General features: G+C 42.3%; 1 protein-coding gene across 1 annotated transcript in view; it reads right to left on the bottom strand.

Moving 5' to 3' along the window:
• Positions 1 to 1644: 1644 nt before the first annotated feature.
• The window catches only part of LOC149446027 (gamma-aminobutyric acid receptor subunit alpha-3-like), a 122972-nt gene continuing 105785 nt past the window's right edge, over positions 1645 to 18831 (bottom strand). Inside the window, exons 10-11 of the mRNA XM_089653130.1 lie at positions 18238 to 18449; positions 1645 to 5281 (exon numbers count right to left, since the gene is read on the bottom strand). Coding sequence (XP_089509256.1) covers positions 4970 to 5281; positions 18238 to 18449 — 524 coding nt within the window. The 3' untranslated portion in view covers positions 1645 to 4969. The remainder of the gene's footprint in view (positions 5282 to 18237; positions 18450 to 18831) is intronic.

Below are 18831 nucleotides of genomic sequence, written 5' to 3'. Positions count from 1 at the left end.
GATGTTGCCATGGTTTAAGTGCACATAACATGTAAACATTCACAGTGCAGGGAGGAAAACGTATGTGAGGCCCTAGCTTAATGACTTCTCCCAGAGCTAATTGGAGCCAGGAGTGAGCCAACCTTGACTCCAATCAGTGTGATGATATTGGATGTGTTACTGACAGCTGTCCTGCCCTTAAAAAACACACACCTGTTTTGGGTTTACTGGTTTCAAGAAGCACTGTCTGATGAGAACCATGCCTCGCAGAAAAGAGCTCTCAGAAGACCTACGATCAAGAATTGTTGACTTGCATGAAGCTGGAAAGGGTTACAAAAGTATCTCCAAAAGCCTTGATGTTCATGTGTCCACAGTAAGACAGACTGTCTACAAATGGAGAAAGTTTAGCACTGTTGCTACTCTCCCTAGGCGTGGTCGTCCTGTAAAAATGACTGCAAGAGCACAGCGCAGAATGCTGCATGAGGTAAAGAAGAATCCCAGAGTGTCAGCTAAAGACCTACAGAAATCTCTGGCACATGCTAACATTTTTGTTGACACATCTACAATAAGGAAAACATGAAACAAGAATGGAGTACATGGGAGGACACCACGGAGGAAGCCATTGCTGTCCAAAAAGAATATTGCAGCACGTTTGAAGTTTGCAAAAGAGCACCTGGATGTTCCACAGCACTACTGGCAAAATATACTGTGGACAGATGAAACCAAGATTGAGTTGTTTGGGAAGAACACACAACACTATGTGTGGAGAAAAAATGGCACAGCACACCAACATCAAAACCTCATCCCCACTGTGAAACATGGCGGAGGGAGCATCATGGTTTGGGGCTGCTTTGCTGCCTCAGGGCCTGGACGGATTGTTGTCATTGATGGGAAAATGAATTCCAGAGTTTATCAAGACATTTTGCAGGAAAACGTATGATCATCTGTCCGCCAACTGAAGCTCTGCAGAGGATGGGTGATGCAACAGGACAATGACCCAAAGCATACGAGTAATTCAACAAAACAATGGCTGCAACAGCACAGAAGACGCCTTCTGGAGTGGCCCAGTCAGAGTCCTGACCTCGACCCGATTGAAATGCTGTGGCATGGCCTTAAGAGAGCGATTCACACCAGACATCCCAAGAATATTGCTACACTGAAACAGTTTTGTGAAGAGGAGTGGTCCAAAATGACTCCAGATCGTTGTGCAGGTCTGATCTGCAACTACAGGAAACGTTTGGTTGAGGTTATTGCTGCCAAAGGAGGGTCAACCAGTTATTAAGTCCAAAGGTTCACATACTTTTTCCTCCCTGCACTGTGAATGTTTACATGTTATGTGCAATTAAACCATGGCAACATCTAATGTTTGTGTAGTATTATGTTCAGCAGACTGTGTTCTTCTATTGTTGTGACTTAGATGATGTTCAGAGCACATTTTATGCCCAATTCATGCAAAACTCCACGTAATCCCAAGGGGTTCACATACTTTTTCTTGCAACTGTATGCCATATCATTAGCAGCACCCTTCACTGGAAATGCATGAATGCCTTATTTAGGAGAGGTGTCCTCATACTTTTGGCCACAAAGGAAGGTGTAAATTTCAGATGTCCAAAATTTTTTGGCTATATAATGTGTAATACTCAGGCACCTAAACAGCAAGTCGTATTCATTGTATGCACAAATTTACTGTCCTGCTATGATATAAAAAGCACAGCACTAAGCATAACAATAGAACAAACACAAGCAAGATACTGTGAGCTAAATTGTCAGTAAACAGCAAAGACACAAAACAGTGTTGTCGGTAAACATTTCATAGCAAAAAAGACATATTCATTGTGCATCATAAAAAGCAGTTTGGATATGTTTATATCATTGTCAGAAAAAAGCAAAGACTTGTGCAGCATTTGTAAAAAGTAGAGACTATACTTACTATAGATAGAAACTTGTGTGAAAGGGGCGTGAATAGCAATGTTTTGGCAGAAAATCACAGCATATAGTATAACACAGTAAAGATCAGATAAAAATAAGGTTTTGTAGGGATACCAACCAGCAAAGGGAGAATTAAGTGTTGATGTTGTAAGTGAGGTTTGTTTGCTTTATGGTCATAAGCTAGATACAAATATGATGATTGAGCCTCCAAATATTGAGGTAAAGGTGCCAATAGATATGTTATGCACATTCAGAGATCCAACGAAATGAATGTTAAGGCTGAGCATGCATGTTTATGTACTGGGTGGACATCCATGGCATTAATGTTTCCTTCATTCACTGGAGGACACAGCACAGGGATTGACATGTGGACACTCTGAAAATCAGAAAGAGGCATGCTACCCATAGTGGTTATATACCTATACTTCCTCAGTGCGTACGGTCCCATCCTACACAAAGGTGTCCTGGATTCTGATGGGAACATTTTTAGATAGATACATTGAGCCAGCATTCCAATATTCTGAGCACAGAAAACAGCAACAAGGCCTGCAAAGACTTCCAGAATCCAGTAATTTAATGGTACTCATAGAATCCCTGCAAGGACTTCCAATTGTACTCGTAGAATCCCTGCCAGGACTTCCAATTGCACTCCTAGAATCCCTGCCAGGACTTCCAATTGTACTCGTAGAATCCCTGCCAGGACGTTCAGTGGGACTTGCTGAATCACTGCTGGCACTTTCAAAATCCCTGCCAGCAGTTCCAATGGTACTTACAGAACTCCTGCCAGTACTTCCAATGGTTCTTGCAGATTCTCTGCCTGGACTTCAGGAGTTCCCTGGAACGACACTAGATGTATTCTCTAACAAAAAGTGTATGTAATCTTTAGCCTTTGAAGTGGTTGTTGCTGCGTTTTCCTTAAACTATCTCTTGATGCAAGAATTAATTTAATTATGTGGGGGATTGCCTGATCATTGCTGACCCAGACTGACCCTGACTATTCTGTCTGCCAAGACCCTTGCCTAGACCTGACTATCCTGCTTGTCTGCCAAGACCCCTGCCTAGACCTGATTACTCTTCTGTCATTTGCCTACCAAGACCCATGCCTGGACCCGAATACTCTTCTGGCTACCATGTTGTACTGCATTCTCCACACTTTAGCTGTCCCTGTTCCTGCTACCCCTTAGTGGGGTGTACCTGAGAGCATCAACCTGGAGACAATTACAGAGAAGTAAATTGGAACCACTGGGGTCTCCAGCCCATCTCCAAGTTCAGGAGCTCTAGTGAAGATGGACTGCCACTTAGATGAACTGTGCCTAAGGTTAGCCTGTGCCATCTGCAAGTGTGGGACCATAACCCACTGCCTACCTTGCACCTGTCAATTCCAGAGGCCTTGGAGGTATGAGTTTGGAATGGCCTACTTGAACCATTCCTAGATGAATACACTCTGGTCATGTTTCTCTTTTCTATCTTTTAAATAATCTTGGTGTGCTGACTCATCATATTTTGTTAGTTTCTGGTGCCACCACCTTCCATGCACCCAACCATTCTAGAGGTCCTGGAGGTTAGAATGCAGTGTGGACCTTCCTGAACTATTTCTAAAATGAGTCAACAAATCAAACCTATGCCTTAACAGATTGGGATCCTACTTTCCTTACCACAACTTTGCTTTTATGACCTGGTCACCCTTCTACACCTATACTAAGCTTTATGGGGTGGATGTGCTTGCATAGGTGGAAGCTATCTTTGGTCATAAGTTCCTGCTCTGTGATCACTCATATGCTCCTTGGACCATAAGGACCTGCTTCTTTGCCTTGTTGGATGTACTTGGCTGCCCTGCTCTCAGGCATCCCATGCATAAAGCATTACTGTGCGGTGTCCTCGAATAAATCAAGGACAAATTAGGATGTTTTGTACTCACTGTAAAGGTTTCTCTGAAAGTCACTGGAGGACATGGTTTTCTCCCCTCTATGGGCGGTCTCTTTGAGATGGTTTGTGGGCATGATTGTGAGAAGTATGTTATACCTTCCACTATGTGACAACTGAGCTCTTGAGCCAACAGAGGTATAATCATTAGAGAGAGCTGGACCCTTTTTGATGTGCATAGTGTCCAAACATCTTGTGCTTGGTTGTAATCCCACACATAAAGACTTATTGTGCTTTGTCTTCCTATGAGTCTCAAAAAAATGATTTTATTATGAGCACATTTTCTCTCTATGGACAGAGGGAACTTAGCTGATAATTTCCATTGAAATGAGATGGCTACAGATGTCTGCATAGGCTGCAAAACCTCCAGTAGACATCTGGCTATGATTGGCTGGATCAGGTGACAATCATTTCACATCTGTGGGCACCTTTATTGTTGTACATAGTGATGAGAGAATCGATTGGCATGAAAATTGTGGAGCTGGTGAAATGCAAATTTTGTGATTCACCTTGTATGCAATATTTGAACATTTTCAGATAATTTTGTAAAATTTAAGTCACTACTGACAGAATTCTTGAGTTGAATGCTTCTATGCAGACCAGACAGATTATAATGCAGATATTGGAGTAAATCGAAGGTCAGCAAATCGGCGAGTCTCTGGATTCGAACATCACTAGTCATAAGCCCTCAAAACAAATAAGCAAAGTACCCTGTTAAGGGCAGATATCACAGTGAGCATAAAGAGAGAAACCCTGCAGCCTACAGACGTTAGATGGCCGCCGGCTGTGCATGCAGGACCCGACCACAGATCGCTGTACAAGCATGCATGTTCACATCAAATGTGCGAGTATGCGCCTATGGAGAAGGAAGGGGGAACACTCTGTAGCCATCCCTGGCAACTGCCTATCTCTGGAAAAAGGCTCAGGCAAGGGATGTTTGCCATAGTCCAGGAGGACCTACAAAATTTTGAACGTTCCCAAACCTGACCATCAATTGATTCATCAAGTGAATGTTCTCCTACATTTGTTGGAACCTTTAGACATCTTTAAAAAAAAAATAACAGTAGGTGATACCTTGAGAAGAAACAGGTAACATGTCCCACACAATTTAAGAGTCAAAAAGGAATTATTTTTGTAATTATTTTGGAATCATTCCCTTGATTGCTGATTCTCGGTTGACATAGGTTGCCCAGTACACCAGATTAAAGATTGCAAACAAGACAGGGAAGACAATGCGTGAGATCTTGTCAATGCGGCTTACGCTGTTGTAAGTCTTTTTGCCGTCCGATGACTTTAGCTCAGCGTGGGGTGGAGACAGAGGAGGAGGTGGGAGAGCAGCGTTCTTCGCAATTGTGGCCAAGGCCGGTTCCTTGATGTTCAGTGTGTAGGTAGTCCCCACTATGTTGTAGGTCGTGTTGGACTTCTTTGTCAGGATTATAGGTTCTTTTATCTAGGGAGAGAATACAAAACCGCATGCTTAGCTACTCGGTGCTGTCACACAATGCTGTATTATAATGATTCACACTTATGAATGGCTATGTTCTCTCTAGGTTAAATGTCAACCACCCTTTATGCAGAATAAATGTAGGATGAAAACTTCTGGTAATGTTTTACATATACACCTCTAAACCTTGTGCTTTCTGCTATAGGGGGGCATTTCTGCATTTCTGTAAATCAATCAGGTTTCTGCTAAAACCAAAGGCCACTACTCCACACTCATACTACTAGTAATTTCTGCTCTTTCCTCCTCAAAAAAACCCACTCCCTAGTTCTTCAAGGCTGCTTTCCTGTTTCTGATACACACTCCTCCAGCCCTCCTACCCTTAGACCCTGGACTCCTACATCCTCTCTCAACTTTGCAGCCAATGGTTCAATGGCCAGTGTAAATAAGAGAGGTGATAAGGGGCAACCCTGTCTGATTCCCCTATGGCTTTGAAAAGCTTCTGATGAGTCCATTAATCCTAATGCAAGCTTTAGGCTCCCAATATAAAAGCTTCACCAACGAAATGAACGTGGAACCAAAGCCAAACTTAGCCAGGAGTGGGAAAAAATATGCCCAGTCTACTGAGTCAAATGCTTTTTTTGTATCTAATGACAATATCACTCTATCCGCTGCGTTATCATGCATTACTTGCAAATTAACTAAGAGCCGCCTAAGATTAATATGAGCACACCTGCCTGGCATAAAGCCAGTCTGGTCAGACCCGACTAGCTTTAGAATTAGGAGGTATGGCACCAACAGTTCCCAATATAATTTATACCATTCCATCAGATAGCAGTCAAGACCAGGAGATTTATGAGGGGAAAGAGAAGCAATTGCAACCTCAATCTCTTAGGTAGATGCTAAATATTCTGATATAGAGGATGCCGAAACATCACCCTGAGACTGATAAAATTGCTCAAAAGTGCACAATATCTCCTGTGTCTCTTCAATAATCTTGCCCTGAGGATTATGAATACATAATATAGAAATTGGAGTGAAGGAGGATCTGGCTAAAAAAGCTATAAAAATGCCTATTTTTATCCGCAAACTCAAATATGCGTTTGCGTTGATGCAGTTTACCTTTACTCACTTGCTCTGCCAAATGAATACGATACAAGCGTAAGTATTCCTGCCATGTTTTATACAGTTGTGGCCAAAATTATTCAACCCCCACTGAAATTGAGTGTTTTGGCCAGTTTGACATTGCTTTTGATCATTCAGTCATCTTGCTTACATTTACATTAAAGAGGCACTTGTAGGTCAGACAAATATAACATAACAGTTATAATGAAATAACCACAAATGTCTTTTCTGTGCTCACAGCATTATCAGTTTTATTCAACCCCCAAGTGACATTCAATCTTAGTACTTAGTACAGCATCCTTTTACAGTTATAACAGCTTTTAAACGTGAAGCATAGCTTGACACAAGTGTCTTGCAGCGATCTACGGGTATCTTCGCCCATTCTTCATGGGCAAAGGCCTCCAGTTCAGTCACATTCTTAGGCTTGCGCACTGCAACTGCTTTCTTTAAGTCCCACCAGAGGTTCTCAATCGGATTTAAGTCTGGTGACTGCGATGGCCACTCCAAAATGTTCCAGCCTTTCCTCTGCAACCATGCTCTAGTGGACTTGGAGGTATGCTTGGGATCATTGTCCTGTTGAAAGGTCCAACGTCTCCCAAGCCTCAGGTGTGTGACGGACTGCATCACGTTTCCATCCAATATCTCCTGGTACTGAAGAGAATTCATGGTACCTTGCACACGCTGAAGCTTCCCTGTACCTGCAGAAGCAAAACAGCCCCAAAGCATGATTGACCCTCCACCATGCTTCACAGTAGGCAAGGTGTTCTTTTCATCATAGGCCTTGTTCTTCCTCCTCCAAACATAGCGTTGATCCATGGGCCCAAACAGTTCTAATTTTGTTTCATCAGTCCACAGAACACTATCCCACAACTTTTGTGGTTTGTCCACATGGCTTTTGGCATACTGCAGTCGACTCTTCTTATTCTTTGGAGACAGCAAGGGGGTACGCCTGGGAGTTCTGGCACGGAGGCCTTCATTACGCAGTGTGCGTCTTATTGTCTGGGCTGAAACTTCTGTACCCACATCTGACAAATCTTTTCTCAGTTCCTCAGCAGTCACACGGGGACTTCTCTCCACTCTACGCTTCAGGTAGCGCACAGCAGTCGAAGTCAGCATCTTCTTTCTGCCACGACCAGGTAGCGTTTCAACAGTGCCCTTTGCCTTGAATTTGCGAATGATGCTTCCTAAGGTGTCTCTTGGTATGTTTAACATCTTTGCAATCTTCTTATAGCCATTGCCCTTCCTGTGAAGAGAAATCACCTCTTCTCTTGTCTTCCTGGACCATTCTCTTGCCTTCACCATGTTTGTAACCACACCAGTAAATGTCTAGAAGGAGCTGAGTATCACAGTCATTTTAAAGCTGCCTAATTGGTGCTTATTATGCTTGATTGCTGCTCGGTGACATCCACAGGTGTTTTCAATACCTGATGGAAAGCACCTGTATGAACCTCTGTTCTTCAGAGTGGTAGTCTTTAAGGGGTTGAATAATTGTGGCAATGAAGAAACCACATAAGAACCATTTACTACTGTATTACATAAACAATTGATGTCATTTTAGTTGCATTTGGGTAGTTACAACGTCCTTGTAGGATTTGATTCTGAATACAATTCCAAATGTACACTATAGTCCCTAAACCCCTTTACAGCATTGGGGGTTGAATAATTTTGGCCACAACTGTAGTTATTAGAAGAGGGATCTCCAACATACAAGCATTCAGCCCAGGACACTTGAGTCTCAAGTTGTTCTACATCAACCCTCAGAGCTCAATTCAAGAGAGAGAGTATGGTGAGTTTTTGAATGGCAGGAGAACTCTCTTACCCCCGGGTTCCTATGTCTCCAAACATCAACTAACTCATGGGTCTCCAGCCATGTTGCCAACACCGATTGAGACCTAGATACACAGCCCTAATGATCCAGAGCAGCATTCGAAATCACAGTAAAGTCCCCCAGAAGCAGAAAAGCCCCCTCTGCCACAGAGAGGCATATATCTGAGAAAATATCCTCTAATACTGCGAAGGAGAATGGTGGAGGAATATATAAGCTCACAAAAGTAAAACACTGAGTAAAAATTTTACAGACTAAAATAACAAATCTTCCTCCTGGATCTGTCTTAACCCTTAACACATGTATATACAACCGCAACTTGTTGAGTGCTTTATTCCCATAACACAGAAAAAGATAACCAACCTTGGGGGTCAGAGGTCTACACCAAACCCTCCAATACCAATATAGGGGGTCCCGTCTCCAAGCCAACTTCTAGAGACAGAATCGCCTATCCGGAGTGGCAAATAGTGAACACTTAGTAACAATAAATAACCACCGTAATTAGAGGTACTAAACCTCTTGCATGGGACTAAATCAAAGTATTATCACAGAAGGACCCAAGATAAAGTCATGCACCAATCTTCTTCAGAGTACAAAGTCCTCAGGCAGCTCTATGTTCTCACAGGGCCCAAAAAAAAAAACACAGCCCCCACAGCGTTAAACTGGGAAAGAGACATCAAGTTCCTTGTAGGATAATAGACATCCATAGAAGAGGTCAATCGTCCATGCGGCCATCCGCCACATTCGGGCACCCCCTGGCATCCAGTCAAATGGGGGGCCTCCACTGGGCTATTGAAAAAATATACTCTACCCCTATCCACCACTCGCAACTTAGCAGGATATAGCATACTGTATATCAACTGACACTCAAAGTCGTTTTTTCACATGAACAAAACTCGCCCGCTGCTTCTGCGTAGCTGCGGAAAAATCAGGATATATAGATATACGACTGCCATTGTAGAGAAGTTCTCCAAGTGCTCTAGCCACTTTGAAAATATTCTCCCGGTCCAAAAAGTGTAGTATACGTGCTATCATAGGCCTTGGAGGAGCTTCTGGACGCGGAGCCCACATGGGAATCCTATGCGCCCGTTCTATGGCAAATAGGCGGCAGAAAGTACAAGCTTCCATACGTTCCTTAAGCCAACATTCCAGAAAATCCTCAGGCTGTTTTCCTTCAGCCCTCTCCGGGAAGCCCACTGATTTCCTGTTTCTACTCCCACCAGTCGCAGCGTTCTTTCTCTGTTGCCTACAACTCTCCACTTTATTTTTCCATAAGGATCCTCCAAGATTCTGTCCTCAGGCTCCTACTCTTCTTTATTTACACCTCCTCCGTTGGTCACTTGATAATCTCCCATGGTTTCCGATACCCTCTTTATACTGATGACATCCAAATCTATCTCTCTACTCCTCAACCTCACCCCCTCTGACATTACTAACTCATATATCGGTGTGGATGTCATAACCCTTCTTCAAACCCAATTCAGAATTGTAGCAATTGTACGTACAGAGATGGACACGGTCATCCATCTTACTCAAGACCCTCCATCTTGTATATCTCTCTCCCTCCAATCCCCCTCCTCAGGAATGTGGTCTCTGAGTTCTAAAGGCATCAGGCCCAGCTGGAGACCTTCATGGTTATAAATCCCAAATTAGCTGGTGCCCGGGTGTCTGTTAGCTTCTCAATCTGGGATAATCGTAAAACCATAAACCAATCCTACACTGGGCTTCAAAGACACTCCAGCTAGCCGAAAACAGACCTCACATTTAAAACCCACTTTTCCATATAATTTTATATCTTAAGGTAGGAAATAATTACATAAACATAAAGCATATATTCGGATAACTCAATTTAATGCGAGTCGTCTGATATCTTACACCCCTCGTGGAAGTCTACAGGAGAGCAGAAAGCCATATAGTTCTAGCTGGAATAGTAAATTATGTCATGTTTGATATCTAGACGTTCAGCAGATGATTCTGCATATTAATCTACCCGTGGATAGAATGTTACATGTACTTAGGGAAGGTTATTGCCCTGGTATAACTTGTGAGGGATTTTGGTTCTATCCTGAGTCCCCTGCCTACAACACCCCTCCCCAAATGAGGCGATTGGTTCTCTGCTTTAAGGAGACACCCTGCTGAGTTCCTAGAAAAAGGCTGTTATGCTTGGAGCAGTTAAGTTGAAGAATTCTCCCTTTTAACATCGGAACCAACTTGGGAGACGGTACCCTTTTGACCTGAAACCTGATCTGCTTAACCCCGGACTTTTGGCAAGTACTCTACCTCTCTAAACTTCTGTTATCTCTCTGTTGTGGTATTGCTCTCTGTATATATATATATATGCTACATCTTTTTCTGTAAATACTTTTATTACACCATTTTGACTTTTTTAGTAATACTGTTTCTAAAGCTCTTTAATGCAAACTATGAATCCCTGTCTCTGAAGAGCGCTACTGTGTGTTTTAAACCTCTATATATCTCTGCCTGCGGTGACAGTGGTATACAGATGATTATTCAAACATCATAGTGTTATTGCTAATATTGGCGAGTTTCCTCCTTTTCTCTACAAAAAGGCGGTGGTGGCAGTGTAAAGGGTTAAATGCGTAATTAACCTGACCCAGTAACAATTGCTCTCAGGCTGCAGGTACATAGATTGTGGTCCATTAGCTGGAAAATCTTTCTGCAGGGTGCAGCTGAGCGTGGCATTGTTACGCACGTGACAGCGCGGTTTTAGATTGGCTAGTCCTTCGGTCACGAGTTGGTGAGAAGGGCTGGGGCTCTGACGCCGCGATCGTCACAATAATATTAAAGTCTCTCCTTACCCACTATCCAACTTTTCCATCAAGATCAATAATACAACACTATTACTATTAGTAGTCCCTTCACTCATGCCACGGTACTAGGTGTAATACTAGACTCTGACCTTTCCTTCCAACCTCAAATCCAATCCCTGTCCAAATCTTATAGACTTCACATAATTAACTCTTCCAAAATACCCTTCTTAATCAATTAAACCACCAAGTTACTCATTCACTCCTATGTTATCTCTCACCTTGACTGTTGCAACCCCTTCCATGTTGGTCTACTTCTTCACAGGATATTCCCTCTTCAGTCTATCTTTAAAGCTACAGCCAGAATCATCTAGCTTACGAACCTATCAATGTCCACTGCACTATTTTGGCAATAATTACATTGGCTTATAAATTGCCCAAAAAATAAAATTCAAAATACCTGCAATACCATGCAAAGTTACCTACAAGTCTGCCCCGAGCCACATTGACAACCTCTTATCAAAATATTACCTAGACTAACCTCTTTACTCCTCCAAAGACCTCCTGCCCTCTAGCTCCCTTGTCTCCCACTTCCTTGTTCACCTCCAGAACTTCTCCGGAGCCTCTCTTATCCTCTGAAAATCCCTACCCTAATTTGTCCAGCTATTTCCTATTCTGGCCACCTTTAGATGATCCCTGAAAACTCATCTCTTCAGTGAAGCCTATCCCATTTTCACCTAATCATTGGATTTTTAAAGTAGCTCTAAATAAAAAAAGGAAAACAAACAAACGTGATATTTAACTTCTCTGTGCAATGGTTTTGCATAGCGCAGCCCCGATGCTCCCCTCCTCTGGTCCCCCACTGGCACTCCTGGCTCTTCCACCCTTCCCATTGCCCCATAGCAAGCCGTTTGCTATGGGGGCATTCATCTGGGTTCGCTCCGGAGCCGCGCTCTGTCTTTTCACACACAGAGCAGTTCTCGGCCCCTCTCCCCGCTCTCTCCTTACTGGCTCAGTGGCTGTGATTGGCTCCCACTGCTGTTTCTAAGCCTATGAGGAGAGAGAGTCCCGGGAGAGTAACTGATCTCACGCGCAAGGCTGGATCAAGATGGGGCTCAGGCAAGGGGTCTGGGTCTGGGGGAAAGGGGAGCTTCCTGCAGAAGGGTTTTTACCTTAATGCATTGAGGTAAAAAAAACCCTGAGGCTGTAGAACCACTTTAATTTTTCCATTAGCTCATCTCTCTCACAGTTGTTACTTTTTGTGCAACTTGCCCTCTCTATTAAACTAGAAGCTCTCATGAGCAGGGCCCTCTGAATTGAATTGTATTGTAAACATACCATCTTTGATACTCTTACTTTTGCTTCCAACTACCTTCATACTCAGATCACTTGGCCTTACAATTTATCTTACCTAGAGATCTGTGCGCTTGAATTTTCCCCTGTAGTATCCTTTTTCAGATCTCATGCATTTTCTATATCTGACTTGTCATGGGACTTGTTTGAATGAATTGGTGATATTTTTTAAAGCCCTAAATTCATTCTACATTCTACATCACAACACATGTTAAAACGGAAACTATAATGGTTGAGTCAATGTTATTATATTGTTTAGTTATACTATATAGCCAAAGGTTTGTGGACATCTGACTATCACACCTACAAGTACAGTATACGGGATTGTTGGACATCCTATTCCAAAACCATGGACATTAATATGGAGTTGCTCATCCTCCTACCCAACCTATGAGGCTACAACAGCCTCCACTCTTCTGGGAAAGGTATTCCTGAAAATTATGGAGGTTGTGGGAATTTGTGCCCATTTGTGAGGTCAGGTACTGATGTTGGATAAGTAGAAGTGACTTAGACCTTTTCAGTAGGATTGAGGTCAGGACTCTGAAGGCCATTCAAGTTCCTCCACACCAGTCTCATCAAACAATATCTTTATAGAGCTGGCTTCGTACACAGTGGCACAGTCATGGTAGAACCTGTAAAGGGTCTTTCCCAAACTGTTGCCACAAGGTTGAAGAACACAATTGTGTACAATGTCTTTGTATGCAGTACAAAGTACTACCTGTTCCCTTTGCTGGAAGCACCTGAACTCCACAATTTGGAGGGGTTGTGCATATAGTTTTGGCCATATAGTGTATGAATACAGAATCTGTTTTACAAATACCATTGCATGCATGACAATGGATTTACAGAGCTTTTTGGGTTGTCTTAGGAGACAGCACATACAGTAGCATCATACCCTAAGGCACTGCATTGATATAAAACTTCTAAATAAGCAGCCTGATATTAGTTATTTCTGAGTCACCCTTGTGAATCATTAAGGCGTAGCTGCAGTCTTATGTTTGAAAATTAAAAGTCTTTAATTTAAAAGACTTTTAATAAACAGACACAACTATCTAGGGATCCAGTGCTGTCCTCACCTGTGCCAGTTTTTCCACTGGTCTTTAGGCCCTGATGCCGGCATCTTAACTGTGGGCAGCTGGCTTTGACTCCTTGTGGCCAATCAGTGATCACATGAATAGTAGTAAGCAAGATGTCATTACCTGACATCATTGCTTACTACGTATGAAATCTGTGAATGATCACCAAGGTCACAAGGTACAGGGCTATTCACAACAGACTTGTACCATGTGACAAGCTATAACCAATCACAGCTCTCACAGTATTTCTCAATGGCTGCAAGAATGCAGTCAGAGAGAAGGAGAAATGACTGATTTTACAGCCTTTATGGGTGTAAAAGCAATCAGCGTGAAAAAAAAACAAAACTCTTCATCACCCCCCACAAGTAGTACAGTGTCACTATGGTGACACTGTACTGCTAGGGTGACAGTATGTTAAAAACCCCCATAAATAATAATATAAAAAAATAAAATTAGAAAAATTATAATTTTTGGTTATAAACTAATTTTGTTTTTTTTTAACTAAAAATATAACTGAATACATTTTGGCCAAGATTTATGAATATTTATTTGCAAACTTTTAGAAGAAAAACACTTTTTTTCAACATTTTTGGACATTTTCATTCATATAGAAAAAAAATAAAAATCCCAGTGGTGAATAAATACCACCAAAATAAAGTTTTATCTGTCTCAAAAAAAGCTAACAAAAAATCATATGGGTACATGTGACTGTGCGTGGCGTCAGACCCCAGCCCTTCTCACCAACTTGTGACCAAAGGACCAGCTGATCCCAGACCACGCTGTCACTTGCGCAACAATGCCACTCTCAGCTGCACCCTGCACAAAGATTTTCCAGCTCGAGCGACCACAATCTATGTGCCAGCCGCATGAGAGCGATTGTTACTGGGTCAGGTTAATTATGCAATTAACCCTTCACACTGCCACCGTAACCTTTTTACAGAGAAGGAGGAAACTCACAGCTCTTAGCAGTAACACTATGATATAAATATAAGCGTCTGTAATACACACTGCCACCACAGACAGATGTATTCAGAGGATTATTACATACAGTAGCACTCTTCAAGAGACAGGGATTCTTTAGTTTGCACTAGAAGCTTTAGAGAGAGTTTCAACACTTTTCAGAAAATAGGATTTATTACTAAAAAAGGTCAAATTGGTGCAATTAAAATATTTACAGAAAAAGATGTAACAAATAAATATATATATATATATATATATATAAATATATATATATATATATATATATATATATATATATACACACAGTGAGGAACAGAAGTATTTGAACACCCTGCACTTTTGCAAGTTCTCCTACTTAGAAATCATGGAGGGGTCTGAAATTCACATTGTAGGTGCATTCCTACTCTGAGAGACAGAATTTTTTTAAATAATTCAGGAAATCACATTGTATGGTTTGTAAAGAATGTATTTGTCTCGCACTGCTGAACATAAATATTTGAACACCTGAGAAGATCAGTGTTAATATTTGGTACAGAAGCCTTTGTTTGCCATTACAGAGGTCAAACGTCTCCTGTAGTCCTTGACCAGGTTTGCACTGCAACAGGGATTTTGGCCCACTCCTCCACACAGATCTCCTCTAGATTTGTCAGGTTTCTGGGCTGTCGCTGAGCAACACGGAGTTTCAGCTCCCTTCAAAGATGTTCTATTGGATTTAGGTCTGGAGACTGGCTAGGCCACTCCAGAACCTTGATATGCTTCTTACGGAGCCACTCCTTGGGTATCCTGGTTGTGTGCTTCGGGTCGTTGTCATGTTGGAAGACCCAGCCACAACCCATCTTCAATGCTGTGACTGAGGGAAGGAGGTTGTTGCTCAAAATCTCACAATAAATGGCCCCATTCATCCTCTCCTTAATACAGTGCAGTCATCCTGTCCCCTTCGCAGAAAAGCACCCCCAAAGCATGATGTTACCACCCCCGTGCTTCACAGTAGGGATGGTGTTCTTAGGATGCAACTCATCCTTCTTTTTCCTCCAAACACGAAGAGTGAAGTTTAGACCAAAAAGTTCTACTTTGGTCTCATCTGACCACATGACTTTCTCCCATGCCTCCTCTGGATCATCCAGATGGTCATTGGCAAACTTCAGACGGGCCTGGACATGTGATGACTTGAGCAGGGGAACCTTCCGTGCAATGCATGATTTGAAACCATGACGGCGTAGTGTTCTACCGACAGTGACCTTTGAGACTGTGGTCCCAGCTCTCTTCATGTCATTGACCAGCTCCTCCCTTGTAGTTCTGGGCTGATTCCTCACCTTTCTTATCAGTGATACCCCACGAGGTGAGATCTTGCATGGAGCCCCAGTCCGAGGGAGACTGACAGTTGTCTTTAGCCTCTTCCATTTTCTAACAATTGCTCCAACAGTTGATCTATTTTCACCAAGCTGCTTGGCAATTGCCCTGTAGTCCTTTCCAGCCTTGTGGAGGTCCACAATTTTGTCTCTGGTGTCTTTTGACAGCTCTTTGGTCTTGCCCATGGTCGTAGTTGGCATCTGACTGACTGTGGGGTGGACAGGTGTCTTTAAAGAGCTCAGACAGGTGCTACTTAGTTAGATTAATGAGTGGAGTAGAGGTGGACTTCTTAAAGGCACAGTAACAGGTCTTTGAGAGCCAGAATTCTTGCTGTTTCTTAGGTGTTCAAATACTTATGTTCAGCAGTGCAAGACAAATAAATTCTTTAAATAATCATACAATGTGATTTCTTGAATTTTTTTTTAAATTCTGTCTCTCAGAGTGGGAATGCACCTACAATGTGAATTTCAGACCCCTCCATGATTTCTAAGTAGGAGAACTTGCAAAATCACAGGGTGTTCAAATACTTCTGTTCCTCACTGTATATACACGCAGGTGAAACTCGAAAAATTAGAATATCGTACAAAAGTTCGTTTATTTCAGTAATGCAACCTAAAAAGGTGAAACTAATATATGAGATAGACTCATTACATGCAAAGCAAAATAGTTCAAGCCGAGATTTGTCATCATTGTGATGATTATGGCTTACAGCTCATGAAAACCCCAAATCCACAATCTCAGAAAATGAGCTTTGGGGCTGTTTCTCCGCAAAGGGACCAGGACGACTGATCCATGTACAGGACAGAATGAATGGGGCCATGTATCGTGAGATTTTGAGTGCAAACCTCCTTCCATCAGCAAGGGCACTGAAGATGAAACGTGGCTGGGCCTTCCAACATGACAATGATCCCAAACACTACCACCCGGGCAACGAAGGAGTGGCTTCGTAAGAAGCATTTCAAGGTCCTGGAGTGGCCTAGCCAGTCTCCGGATCTCAATCTCATAGAAAACCTTTGGAGGGAGTTGAAAATCCGTGTTGCCCAGCGACAGCCCCAAAACATCACTGCTCTAGAGAAGATCTGCATGGAGGATGGGCCAACATACCAGGAACAGTGTGTGCCAACCTTGTGAAGACTTGCAGGAAACGTCTGACCTCTGTCATTGCCAACAAAGGATATATAACAAAGTATTGAGATGAACTTTTCATATTGACCAAATACTTATTTTCCACCATAATTTGCAAATAAATTCTTTCCAAATCAGCCAATGTGATTGTCTGGATTTGTTTTTCTCACTTTGTCTCTCATAGTTGAGGTCTACCTATGATGCCAATTACAGGCCTCTCTCATCTTTGTAAGTGGGAGAACTTGCACAATTGGTGGCTGACTACTTTTTTGCCCCACTGTATATATATATATATATATATATATATATATATATATATATATATAAATAGAGAGAGTAATAAAACAACAGAAATAAAAGAGAGAAGTTTCAGAAGGTAGGATACTTGCAAGAACCTTGGTCTGGGCAGAGTCCAATTGTCTGAACAAAAGGTTGCCTTTCTCCCAAAGATGGTTCCTGATGTTAAAAGGGAGGTATCTCTTCTTTTTTCTCCAGGCATGTCAGCCTTTTTTCTAGTATCCCAGCAGGGGGTCTCCTTAAAGCAGAGAACCAATCGCCTCATTTGGGGGTGGGTGGCAGGCAGTAACCAAGGATTAGGACCAAATCCCTTACAAGTTCATACTATGGTCCCTAACCTTCAATAGATGCAGGTAGCATCCTAGCAACTGGCAGATTAATATTTAGAATGATATTCCGGATGCACAGATACTAGACTGTAGCTTATTCTCTTACTCCGGATAAAAGATATTGCTTTCTACCTCCTTGCAGGCGCTACATAGGGGTGTAAGGTGTCATGTGACTCGTATTAAAATGACCTATCCAAATATATATGTTCTATCAATGTGATAAGTTCCTGCAGAAGTTTATGAATTTGTATGAGAAATGACTCATGTGCAATGTACGTTTTATGGCCCTTCTGGAATGCTTACATGTCAAGTGACTGACTGAGTTATGGCTTTACGACCAGGCCAAGGCAAGGGTTTGTCAGACATTCTGGAACCAGGCTAATTGGGGTTACAACCATGAAGCCCATTCAGCTGTGCCCTATGCACTTGTGACCCCAGTGCACACACACACCGCATTCCATTCAAAGGGGAAGGGGGACGGAGTGGAATTATATATTTTCAGATCATGATAGAAGATGGTAGACCTTAACAAAATGGTTGTCCGCGTCCACAGTACAGTGTTGCATGACCGCGCAATTGTCATTCAAAGTGTGATAGCATGGAAAGCTGAAAATTGGCCTGGACTGGAAGGGGGTGAAAGTGTCCGGACTTGAAGTGGTTAACCACTTTGAAATGGTGCAGGGACAGCTATTTGCTCTAGCGCTGTAAAAAAAAAAAAAAAAAAAAAAATATATATATATATATATTTCTTTCTTACCTTGAAGGTCTGGCCTTCCTGGGCTCTTTTACCATCCCAGGCCCAGCCCCTTTTAGTGAAATAATTGACTGTAGCGAACTCAATAAGTGCGGAGAAGACAAAAGTATAGCACACCGCCATAAACCAATCCATTGCTGTAGCGTAGGCAACCTTGGGCAGCGAGTTCCGTGCGCTGATGCTCAGTGTCGTCATGGTCAGAACAGTAGTGACTCCTAAGGTAAAGAGAAAAGCTGTCATACAAGCATGTTGCATAAAGTCACCACACTCACAGATGAGAAATCTATACATTTTAGAAAGAAATACTCGTGTAAAACAAGACCCAGTCGACTCTGTAAAAAAAACAAAAAAACAAAAAACAAAGGATACCTTGTAAAATAGAATTTCAGTACTTACCTCTCCAGGAGGCTGAAGTCTCCCATCATGTAGAGCTCCAAAAGCAACTTTCAAGTCTGCCAGATAGCATGTTCTCTGCTAGGCACTGTGGTTCTAAGTGACCCTTTAAAGTGTACTTCGCATTAAAACGCAAGGCTCACTTATCTAAAAGACCCCCTGCCCCCACATTAAAAAGCATAGTTAAATAAAACCGAGCAAAAT

The sequence above is a fragment of the Staurois parvus genome, unplaced genomic scaffold, assembly GCF_062004578.1.
Source record: "Staurois parvus isolate SC_StPar_1 unplaced genomic scaffold, SC_StPar_1.0 ptg000700l, whole genome shotgun sequence".
Taxonomy (NCBI): domain Eukaryota; kingdom Metazoa; phylum Chordata; class Amphibia; order Anura; family Ranidae; genus Staurois; species Staurois parvus.
This window is presented reverse-complemented; position numbering and strand designations above follow the sequence as displayed.